Source organism: Haematobia irritans, chromosome 4 (assembly GCF_050003625.1).
Source record: "Haematobia irritans isolate KBUSLIRL chromosome 4, ASM5000362v1, whole genome shotgun sequence".
Lineage (NCBI taxonomy): Eukaryota > Metazoa > Arthropoda > Insecta > Diptera > Muscidae > Haematobia > Haematobia irritans.
The window spans coordinates 206444580-206457498 of NC_134400.1; the positions used below are offsets into that span (position 1 = coordinate 206444580).

The 12919-nt window shown below is 34.4% G+C and overlaps 1 protein-coding gene across 1 annotated transcript; it reads right to left on the reverse strand.

Moving 5' to 3' along the window:
- Nucleotides 1-10613: 10613 nt before the first annotated feature.
- Nucleotides 10614-11000, reverse strand: LOC142234369 (larval cuticle protein 65Ab1-like). Its single transcript, XM_075305491.1, has one exon. The coding sequence runs from the start codon at nt 10974-10976 to the stop codon at nt 10668-10670; it is 309 nt and encodes a 102-aa protein (XP_075161606.1). The 5' UTR covers nt 10977-11000; the 3' UTR covers nt 10614-10667.
- Nucleotides 11001-12919: the final 1919 nt, after the last annotated feature.

Sequence of the window (12919 nt, forward strand, 5' to 3'; positions counted from 1 at the left end):
ATAATGATAATCCGATTTGTCGTAACGTACCACTTTCATGGTGGATTTGTTTGTTGTTGGCTAAGATGATGACTTGAAGGTTTAGTTACAACTTGAAGAATACGCTTAGAATTACAGCTTAAATGCATTTTATACGATTTATCGAAAGCTTAACACTATGGCCACGAAGATGCATCTCCAGGTAACAACAACGACAAGAACAGCTTGGACATAAAATTACCGATTTGTAATTCTATTTACCAAATAACAAACAAAACACACAACACCCAATCGAGTACCATCACTTACACCACTAACCACCACCCTCACCGCCACCAGCGTCTTCTGTTGTGGTGCCATTAATAATGTCAGACAACTTCTTTAGCATTTCGTCTAAGTTTAAATGCTAATAGAAATATTTAAGTGCATCAAGCCGGTAATGCATTGTACGCATGCGCACACGAGCAGCGCATGCGCATTGTACCATGTGTCCCACTGAGCGGCAGCATCTCACCGCCACTGTATTTGTGTAGTTCAGTTTCTTTGCTGGCCTCTAGCTAAGATTCTTGCATGAGCATACATCGCCAGGCCAGAAAAAATAGGTCTTTGGAGTAGGCTATAATTGAACTTAATTCGTTATGGAGATTTTTGAATCATTTTGAAATCCCTAACCCGTTTGGGTTCTTGATCAATTACTAACTGACGCAGTTAGTTGAGGAAAGTGTTCAAATCACCAAAATAGCTCGTACAATTGATAACGACTTGATACCATACAGTCGAGCGGTACGCTAAAATGAGACAACAACTTCTGACTATTAGGAGATAGCCTCTCCAAAGAGAGGCAATAATTTTTGCGAGTTTTCGTCTTAACAGTGACGATTTTACAAAGATCATGTGGGTATTTTGGCCATATTTGCTAAAATTGCAAGAACATATAAATGGGGGCTTTGTCAAATTCTGAGCCGGTTTTGATAAAATTTGGCACACATTGCTAAAACTTTAGTTGAACTCTCAGTGCGAAACTCCAAAGTTTTCGAAATGAATCTTTGGCCTCCGTGGTCATATGAATCTAAATCGGGCGAAAGACATATATGGAGTTAGATTTAAATCTGAACCGATTTTGATCAAATTTGGCACGTGTAGCAAGAATGTTAGTTCTACACTGAAAAAAAAGCATGCCCGGTTCCAAAGATTTTGTCTTTACTTTAATAATTTTGGTATTGATTCCGAGCCAAAAAAGCGGAGACTACAAGTGAGGATATTTTTAGGACACAATTCTCTTTTAAATTTGGGTATTGTGTACTGGACTCTAGGAAACAAATTTTAATTTTTCGCTTTTTCATATGCTATGAAAGTTCTTTAAAAACAAGTTAACGACAACTTTATTTTCCAAATTAAGAATCAACTTCCAGTAGAAATTATGGTATGTTTCAAGTAAAAATGTTTTTAAAATAAAGTGTTGAAAAAAAATTTAAAGTCAATTTCATTAATTTTACCGAATTTTTCTGTATTATTAAAGTCAAGTTGACCTTACCCAAACATTTTTTATTTCATGTTATGATACCCATTTCTAAATCAAATCACTTAATTCTAAGGACAATACGACGTCATTGAAAAGTTTATCGACTTTTGGACAAGGCAAAAAACTTTTTATTAGAGAAATGAGTCTTCTATGCTAAGCAAAATTTGCATTCGTGTTTTAAAGACATGAAATCTTAGACCTCACGACAATATTTTTTTCATGTACTCTCTGTGCAAAAGTTCAAGTAAATCGAAGTGAAATGTTGACCTCTGGGGCCATTTAAGTGCGTATATCGGACGAAAGATATATATGCCAGCTATATCTAAATCTGAACAAATTTCAACTAAATTTGGCATGCATAGTAAAAATTTTATTTCCATTCCCTGCACTCAAAAAAAGTTTACTTGGATCCAAAAATTTTGACCTTCTCTTAAGGATTTTGGTATTGATTCCGCGCCAAAGATGCGGCTTTTTTAAAATAAAGAAATTTTTTAGCGACCTATCTGGCTTTAAATCTAGGACAAATAAAATTAAAATTAGGTCAGATTTCATTTATCAAATTTTCATTGTCTTTTCGCGGTTTATTAATAAAGGTACTCATGTACAAACAAATGTCAGTTTAAAATCCAAATTATAACGGATACTTCAAAGTAAAAAATGTTTTCTTAATTCCAAAAAAACTTTAAACCAAAGATGATAAATCTTCAAAATAAGTCTTAGCCTATATTTGAAGCGTTTTTATCTTAAATGTAAAGATTCAATATTTCAGTTAATTTAAGGACGATTTCTTTAAATCAAAAATGTGTTTCTTTACTTTAAGGAAAATTAGCCTTAGTTCAAAGACTTTAACGGAGGGACGCAAATTTACAAAATCTGTGTTCTAAATTTAATGAAAATAATTTTTGAATCAAAGATTATAAACTTTATTTTAATTAAAATTTCATTATTTTAAAGAATTTTTTTTAATAGTTTGTAAATTTCGCATCCTAAAATTTAGGTTGCGTAATCTTTAATATCACGTAAATATTTCTTTCAGTGTGTGCATAATTTTAAGTAAATCGTAGGGAAATTTTGATCTACCCTGATCATATGACTGTAAATCGGACGACAGATATATACGGGCAGCTATATCTAAATCTGAAACGATTTCACCAAAATTCGGTACGAATATTTATAATCTCAGTTCTACTTCTTGGCCTCTGGGGCCATAGGAGTGTAAATCGGGCGAAAGCTATATATGGGAGCTATATCAAAATCTGAACCGATATTCAGTGTGCCTATTTATAATGTTTTTTTCTACTCCCCGTGCAAAATTTCACGTAAATCGAAACATTGGTCTCTGGGACTATAGGAGTGTAAATCGGGGGAAAGCTATATATGAGAGTTATATCTGAATCTGAACCGATTTTACTGATATCCTGCAAAATTTACGAGACTCACAAAATTTTCGATTATACAAAATTTGAAGAAGATCGGTTGATAAATACACAATTTATGTCCAGATCGGTTATAAATATACATATATGGCAGCTATATCTAAATCTGAACCGATTTTTTCCAAATTTGAGGACGATCGGACTTAAACGTCGAGTTGGTCTTTGCACACAAAAATACATCAACAGACGGACATCGCTAAATTGACTCAGAATTTAATTCTAAGCCAATCGGTATACTAAAAGATCGGTCTATGACTCCTCTTTCTCGGCGTTACATACAAATGCACAAACTTATTATACACTGTACCACAGTAGTGGTGAAGGGTATAAAAATATTGGTGATGCAGCAACAAAAATTGAAAAATCTGAACCAGATAGAGTATAACAAGTGTATACGGCCGTAAGTTCGGCCAGGCCGAATCTTATGTACCCTTCACTATGGATTGCGTAGAAACTTCTACGAAAGACTGTCATCCACAAATTTCAAATCACATGGTTGTTAAATATCATATACTACCACCACGTACCAAATTTCAACCAGATCGGATGAATTTTGCTTCTCCAAAAGGCACCGGAGGTCAAATCTGGGGATCGGTTTATACGGAAGCTATGTATAATTATGGATTGATAGAAACCAATTCCTGCATGGTTGTTGGATACCCGATACTAACATCACGTACCAAATTTCAACCGAATGGGAAGAATTTTGCTCTTCCACCACGTACCAAATTTCAACCAGATCGGATGAATTTTGCTTCTCCAAAAGGCACCGGAGGTCAAATCTGGGGATCGGTTTATACGGAAGCTATGTATAATTATGGATTGATAGAAACCAATTCCTGCATGGTTGTTGGATACCCTATACTAACATCACGTACCAAATTTCAACCGAATGGGAAGAATTTTGCTCTTCCAAGGTGCTTCGGAGGTCAAATCTGGTGATCGGTTTATATGGGGCCTATATATAATTATGGACCAATATTGACCAATTTTTGCATGGGTGTTTGAGGCCATATATTAACATCACGTACCAAATTTCAGCTGAATCAGATAAATTTTGGTCTTCCAAGAGGCTCCGGAGGTCAAATCTGGTGATCGGTTTATATGGGGGCTATATATACTTATGGACCGATATGGACCAATTTTTGGCATGGTTGTTCGAGACCATATACTAACACCATGTACCAAATTTCAGCCGGATCGGATGAAAATTGTTTCTCTTAGAGGCTCTGCAAGCCAAATCGGGGGATCGGTTTATATGGGGGCTATATAAAATTATGGACCGATGTGAACCAATTTTTGCATGGTTGTTAGAGACCATATACTAACACCATGTACCAAATTTCAGCCGGATCGGATGATCGGGTCCGTTTATATGGGGGCTATACGTAAAAGTGGACCAATATGGCCCATTTGCAATACCATACGACCTACATCAATAGCAACTACTTGTGCCAAGTTTCAAGTCGAGAGCTTGTTTCGTTCGGAAGTTAGCGTGATTTCAACAGACGGACGGACGGACGGACGGACATTCTCAGATCGACTCAGAATTTCACCACGACCCTAAATATATATACTTTATGGGGTCTTAGAGCAATATTTCGATGTGTTACAAACGGAATGACAAAGTTAATATACCTCCCCATCCTATGGTGGAGGGTATAAAAATGCGATTGATCAGCCTAATCTGATTATCCTTTCAATTATATGCTTTCACAAAAAGTTTGCTCGGTTCTAAAGATTCTGCCCTTACATTAAGAAATTCAGTATTCATTCCGATCAATTTTCATTTTATGTTAATTTAAATAGAAGAAATATACACAAATTCATTAACCCCCATTTTCATGAAGATCCGTTAGTACTACGTTAGCTAACGAACACATCTGTCATCTTGCGTATATACTCCATATGACAGTTCGGAACTTAACTGCTAAAATGTTTTCATTTCCATTTTACTTTCTGTTAACTGGGAGTTAAAGTCTAACGGAAAATGGCCGTAAATCGTAATTTTTTATAAAACAAATTTGCCACATTTTATAACGAATGTCAATTTTTACAAATTCTCAGAGGCAAAGCCGTGTAGAAGTAGTACAAATTTGAGTGACTACAATGATTTTACATGAGCTTGTCATAGGACTGTTTCAGATCTGTTGCATGTTGATGGTTGGACCTCGTTATATTGGTACCTTAACAGAACATCATGATACATCAAATTGGTTCTATTGGAACGGTTGGGTTATGAACGTAATGCCATGACATAGAGGCCTTTCTAAAACCTCTTTACACTGCTGGTTAAGATAAACATAGTTACTACGTCAGCTGGCGTCTTGGCGACAAGTGGCAACGTGTGCCAGTGATGCAACTAACATTTAAAAACCAATGATGCATCATCCATAGTCATAGTCACAGATAATTGTCTATCCAAATAGCCACAGCATCTCATTCACCATTAACCAGTTAACGTGGTCACTTACTCGATAGATCACACCAACGGCCTTTAGGTCATCTAAGTAAGCGGCATAGTGGGGAGATTTGTTTTCGCCTCAATAAAACATTTTGCAGTAAAATTCAAACTTTGAACTTTTGCAAATACTTGTCTGCTTATGGCCATATTTCGTGCGTATACTCTCTGGGATAATTCTTCAAGCCTTTGGCATTTGCAGCGAAAAACCAAAACTGGAATACCTTGCAATGCCGTTTAGATTGCGTTTTTTCATGTTTCAATAACCTCTACCATAGAATTGTGATTTGAAGAGCACCATAGGAGTTTCATAAATTTTGTTGAGGGTATAAAAATAAATGTATTTATCCAAAATATGTTCAGAGGGTTACCTTAAAGGAAATAGTGTATCATCTGTTGTTGAATTCATATTCATATATAAGCAACATTTCGTCGGTGATAAAAATTGGGTGTACTTTTTTAATCGCATACTTAAAAAACATAACTTTTAAGGAAAGAAAAGGGTTAGAATGGGCTTTTAAAATAAGTTACTTTAGTTTGCGATTCCCTTGCATTATTTAAAAAAAGGCAATTAAAAACTGATTTTCTTGATGTTTTGGGGAGGCTGCCTTTTTACGACTATTTATAAAACATATTCATAAAAAATTAACTTTTCATACAGTCCGTAGTTAATCTAATGAACTAAAATGGGTATAAAGTTCAATGACCGTACTCATAAGTTCAATGCTAACTAAATTAAAAGGAAATTTTCTTACACTTCGTAAACATAGTAAGAATGAACTATAGCCTGGTTATTATGCTAATGATTTGGGAACTATGATTTTTTTATACCCTCCACCATAGGATGGGGGTATATTAACTTTATCATTCCGTTTGTAACACATCGAAATATTGCTCTAAGACCCCATAAAGTATATATATTCTGGGTCGTGGTGAAATTCTGAGTCGATCTGAGCATGTCCGTCTGTTGAAATCACGCTAACTTTCGAACGAAACAAGCTATCGACTTGAAACTTGGCACAAGTAGTTGTTATTGATGTAGGTCGGATGGTATTGCAAATGGGCCATATCGGTCCAGTTTTACGTATAGCCCCCATATAAACGGACCCCCAAATTTGGCTTGCGATCGCTCTAAGAGAAGCAAATTTTATCCGATCCGGCTGAAATTTGGTACATGGCGTTAGTATATGGTCTCTAACAACCATGCAAAAATTGGTCTTTATCGGTCTATAATTACATATAGCCCCCTTATAAACCGATCCCCCGATTTGGCTTGCGGAGCCTCTAAGAGAACCAAATTTCACCCGATCCGGCTTAAATTTGGTACATGGTATTGGTATATGTTCTCTAATGACCATGCAAAAATTGGTCCACATCGGTCCATAATTATATATAGCTCCCATATAAACCGATCCCCCGATTTGGCTTGCGGAGCCTCTAAGAAACGAAAAATTCATCCGATCCGACTGAAATTTGGAACATGGTGTTGGTATATGTTCTCTAATGAACATGCAAAAATTGGTCCATATCGGTCCATAATCATATATAGCCCCCATATAAATCGATTCCCAGATTTGTACTCCGGAGCCTCTTGGAGGAGCAAAATTCATCCGATCCGGTTGAAATTTGGAATATGGTGTTAGAATGTGGTCTCTAACAAACACGCAAGAATTGGTCCATATCGGTCCATAATTATATATAGCCCCCATATAAACCGTTCCCCAGATTTGATCTCCGGAGCCTCTTGGTGGAGCAAAATTCATTCGATCCGGTTAAAATTTGCAACGTGGTGTTAGTATAAGGCCGCTAATATCCATGCCAAAATTGGCCCATATCGGTCTATAGTTATATATAGCCGATCCCCAATCACACGAAAGTTGGTACATATCGGTTCATATTCATGGTTGCCACTCGAGCAAAAATAATCTACCAACATTTTGTTTTTATGGAAAACATTGTCAAAATGTTATTTCTATAGAATATTTTATCAAAATTTTATTTCTATAGAAAATTTTTTCCAAATTTTATTTCTATAAAAAATTTTGTCAAAATTTTATTTCTATAGAAATTTTTTTCCAAATTTTATTTCTATAGAAAATTTTTTCCAAATTTTACTTCTATAGAAAATGTTGTCAAAATTTTACTTCTATAGAAAATGTTGTCAAAATTTTATTTTGTCAAAATTTTATTTCTATAGAAACTTTAAACTTAATTATATACGTATTTAATCGGCCTTTGTAGTTTAATATATACCACGTATGGACTATGTGGTATATATTACGGTGTTAGGAAATTTTAAGATACCTTGCCATCGGCAAGTGTTACCGCAACCCAAGTAATTCGATTGTGGATGACAGTCTTCAGTAGAAGTTTCTACGCAATCCATGGTGGAGGGTACGCAAGCTTCGGCCTGGCCGAACTTACGGCCGTATATACTTGTTTTATTTATTTTAGTTAATTTTTTCTTTTATGAGAAGGAGGAATTTCTTAAAAATGAAAATAACAAATGTGTGTTTTAATAATATTATTATTAGTATATACACAACAATCGAAAAAATTCCGCGAATTTTCTTTTGTTTACAAACCACTTGTGTGGAACAGGGTATTATAACCCAGCAAAAAATTGGAAGTTCTTCCAAAGGCACAACTTTAAAAGCACTTCCAGAAGATGCACTCCCAATGATGTTCTTTATGTTAACTATCCAGGAAGTTCTTTTAATTCAATGTTTTATAACTTGGTTTTTTCATACTTTTAATGGATAATTTTAACTTTTTTGTTACAAATATGTTAAAAACAGAGTAAGAATTCATAAAATGGTACAAATCATTTAAATTTTGTCGACAAAAATACTAAATCCAATCTGAAAAAATTGTGAATTTTTGAAAATATTTGAGGTCAAACGTTTCCGACGAGCGTTAGAATCCATTAAAAATTTTAAAAAAATATAAAAATTATTTATTTGACAAAATATTATAGAATTTTTTTAAGTTACATCCAAAACATTGAATTCGGATCACACCTAAAGAAGTGATGCAAATTCAGTGCAACGGCTGTTGAAATGGAGAACTTCCGTCCTATGAAAAGTCCGTGTTAAATTCATCGCTTCTGAGTCAATTTTGCACCACTTCCGGATCCAAAAAGAACATTTCCATTACTTTTTTGGCGACGCTTTTTTGCTGGGAAGTTAGTGCATATGTTTGCAACACCCAGAAGGAGACGAGATAGACACATGGTGTCTTTGGCAAAAATGCTCAGGGTGGGCTCCTGAGTCGATATAGCCATGTCCGTCTGTCCGTGAACACATTTTTGTAATCAAAGTCTAGGTCGCAGTGTTTGTCCAATCGACTTCAAATTTGGCACAAGTATGTGTTTTGGCTCAGAATAGAAACCTATTGATTTTGGAAGAAATCGGTTCAGATTTTGTTATACCTCCCATATATATATTTCGCCCGATATGGACTTATATGGCCCCAGAAGCCAAAGTTTTAACTTAATTTGCTTAAAATGTTGCACAAGAAGAACAATTAGTACTATAGTCAAGTGTGCCAAATTTTATTGAAATCGGTTCAGATTTAGATATAGCTCCCATATATATCGTTCGCCCGATTTACACTCACATGACCACAGTTGCCAATCTTTTACTCCGATTTAATTGAAATTTTGCACAGGGAGTAGAATTGGCATTGTAGCTATGCGTGCCAAATTTGGTTGAAATCGGTTCAGATTTAGATATATCTCCCATATATAGCTTTCGCCCGATTTACACTCATATGACCACAGAGGCCAATTTTTAACTCCGATTTAGTTAAAATTTTGCACAGGGAGTAGAACTAGCATTGTAGCTATGCGTGCCAAATTTAGTTGAAATCGGTTCAGATTTAGATATAGCTCCCATATATATGTTTTTCTGATTTCGACAAAAATGTTCAAAATACCAACATTTTCCTTGTAAAATCGCCACTGCTTAGTCGAAAAGTTGTAAAAATGACTCTAATTTTCCTAAATTTCTAATACATATATATCGAGCGATAAACCATAAATAAACTTTTTCCTTAAAATTGCTTCAGATTTAAATGTTTCCCATATTTTTTAAAACATTGTGTTCCACCCTAGTGCATTAGCCGACTTAAATGTTGAGTCTACAGAGTTTGTATAAGTCTATCAAATTCTGTCCAGATCGAGTGATATTTAAATGTATGTATTTGGGACAAACCTTTATATATAGCACCCAACACATTTGACGTATGTGATATGGTATCGAAAATTTAGATCTACAAAGTGGTGCAGGGTATAATATTGTCGGCCCGTACTGGTTTTGATTTTGTATCAGTGTTGCCTATTTTTGTTCGTTTTCAAATTGTGGTAGCACCATAAAATATTGTACTTTGAATACAATCCCAGCAAAAAACAAACGTCGTAGTGAATTCCGTGTTTTGGGATGTGAATTAATAAACGTTGCCAAATAAATAATTTTTATAATTTTATGACTTTTAATGCATTCTTATGCTACCTGAAACGTTTGACCTCAAATATTTTCAAAAATTCGCACTTTTTGTAGATTGGATTTAGCATTTTTTCAACAAAATTTTAATAATACAGTTTTATTAATTCTTACTCTGTTTTTAAACTATTTAAAAAAAATTAAAATTATCCAATTATCAATATGAAAAAAACGAGTTATAAAAAATTTTATTAAAAGAATTTCCGGTGTATTTAAAATAGAGAACATCTCTGGAAGAACATGTTGTGCTTGTAAAGTTGTGCCTTTGGAACAACTTCCAAATTTTTTTGTTGGGATCCTTTTTCCTCAAACACAATCACCATAACATATACTCCTTATGGACAACTTTATAAGACAATGTTAAGTTTTAAAATATCTTGTCAACGGCTACTGTAACCACAACTCACAGTCGAGAGTCTCTTGTTGTCTAGGTATCGCTCGTCTCGAGGCGAACGAAAGATCCATAAAATGTAGGTCAGTATTTTTAGTGATGTTTGCTTTTTGATTTTTGTACTGGGGATAAACCTCTTGTTCATTATTTTTAAAATATATTTAAAAAACATAGGAAACCTGACGGACCGATTTCCTTAAACCTAGTGTATCTCCTTTTTTAAATCTTGAGCGGTTGGAGGACTCCCCTTTCTTCACATCAAAATAAAGGCACCAAATTATTTCATAGATTCCCAAATAGTTAAAACAAATCCACAAATATGTATATTTTTTAATTTTTTTGCTGTATTTCTTTCGACTAAAACTTAACAAATTATTTAAGCAACTGGCAAATGAGCACCTTGGGGTTGGAAACCATTTTCATCAGCAACATAGTTGACAGTGAAATGTTCACCGGTCTTCTCATCGACCCAGGAGTATGATCCATGAACAACAATGGCTTCATGTTCGGTACCGACATCCTTCAATTTGCCTTCGGCGTCTTGTTTGTTACCATCGGAAGTTTCAAAATTGTAATGGAAGCTTTCGGGTCCTACATCACTGTCTTGCTTTACGATTTCAGCATCAGGACGAGGAACAGCCAAGGCAACGGCGAAGAGAGCAGCAAGAACGATAATGAATTTCATGATGATTTGTTGTTCCTTAGTAAGTTAAACTTTGTATGGATGGTGAATAAACTGAAATTTAAGCTTATATAGGGAAAGAATGCATTCGAAACTAAAACTCGCATTTAGCACCAAAAATCCATTCTAGTGTAATTCAAATTTAGATCATAAATTTCGTCAGTCAATGTTATTGTTTTTTTTTTGCGAGAAATTAAACTTGATTTTTTTCGGTTGTATAGATGCTAAAATAAGAGGCATTTGCAATATTTTAATATATGCGCTAATTTAATCTACAAACAAGCTTGATCCAATCTAGATGCTTAAGCTACATATGCATATTGCCGTTGCGTTATACCAAAAGTGTCAATAAATGTGACAAAATTATATTTTAACACTAATACGAAATATTTCTTCCTCATACCGTATACAAGAAGAATATTATTGGCTAGAAATTCAAAGAATCATGAATGAAATTTGAAAATATCTTAGAAATACCACAGAATGAATTATGAATGAACTGAGTGGTTTCTAAGAAATATTTAAACATTTTAAAAATATTTTTTTTTCACAAAATATATGTCTGAATTTCTAAATTTTCGAGAAAAAAAAAGAAACGTTAACGAAAAAAGAAACTTTTTCGAATAATTCATTTCCAGTCGTGGTACATGTTTTTGCGTATTTACATTTCATATGACAGTACATACGGCCAGGACAAAACAAACGTGGACTAGCTTGCAAAAGAGGATCCAGCAAAAATGCGTAATCACTAGTGATTACTCCAGCATTACCGGTAAATAATGGGCTGTAATCACGGTTAGTAGAATCCCTGATGATTTGGTAGATTTTGGAAAATATGCCTCTCCAACTAAAAGGCACTTCACAAATATTTTATATCTTTATTTTCCTATAGAAATAAAATGTTGACAAATTTTTCTATAGAAATAAAATTTTGACAAAATTGTCTACAGAAATAAAATTTTGACAAAATTTCCTAAATATATATTTTTTAAGATATTTAATTCCAGTTTCTAAACATTTGCCTGCAAGAAGCACAATGTCTTAAATATAACTTGAAATACTAATAAACATATATATTTGTTATATATCCAAATATTTATTCATATTATTCTAACATATTAACATATATTTCGCAAATATGTTATATTAATTTACGAACATTATATGCTTGAACTTAACAATAATGAAATGATAAAAGTCGGCGTAGTTCGGGGATATACGCATCATAATACAAGCTTCGCGAAAATACTTCAAAACAGTATTTTCAGGAGGCTTGGTCACCCGCCATATAGCCCCGACACCCTTCTGATGTCTGTTTAATGCTAATTTCTTAGGGTTAAAGAAAATTTACAATATTTCTGAAACAAACGACTTCAACGTACAGGCATATCTCAAATTTCAATAAGGCCGTAAGTTCGGCCAGGCCGAATCTTATGTACCCTCCACCATGGATTGCATAGAAACTTGTACTAAAGACTGTCATCCACAATTACTTGGGTTGTGTTATCTTAAAACTTCTTAAGATCGTTTTCTAAATTGTGAGTTAGTCCATACGTGGTAGAGAGCCAGAATTGAAATATGGGTGTCGCTTATATGGGGGCTATATATGATTATGGACTGATATATACCACTTTTGGCATGTTTGTTAAATATCTTATACTAACATCTCGTACAAAATTTCAACCGAATCAGATGAATTTTGCTCTTCCAAGGGGCTCCGGAGGTCAAATCTGGGGATCGGTTTATATGGGGGCTATATATAATAATGGACCGATTTCGACCAATTTTTGCATGGGTGTTTGAGGCCATATATTAACACCACGTACCAAATTTCAGCTGGATCGGATGAAATTTGCTTCTCTTAGAGGCTCCGCAAGCCAAATATGGGTATCGGTTTATATGGCGGCTATATATAATTATGGACCGATGTGGACCAATTTTTGCAT

Coding starts and splice junctions, on each gene's coding strand:
- LOC142234369 (XM_075305491.1), bottom strand. CDS start 10,976: ATGAAATTCATTATCGTTCTTGCTGCTCTCTTCGCCGTTGCCTTGGCT.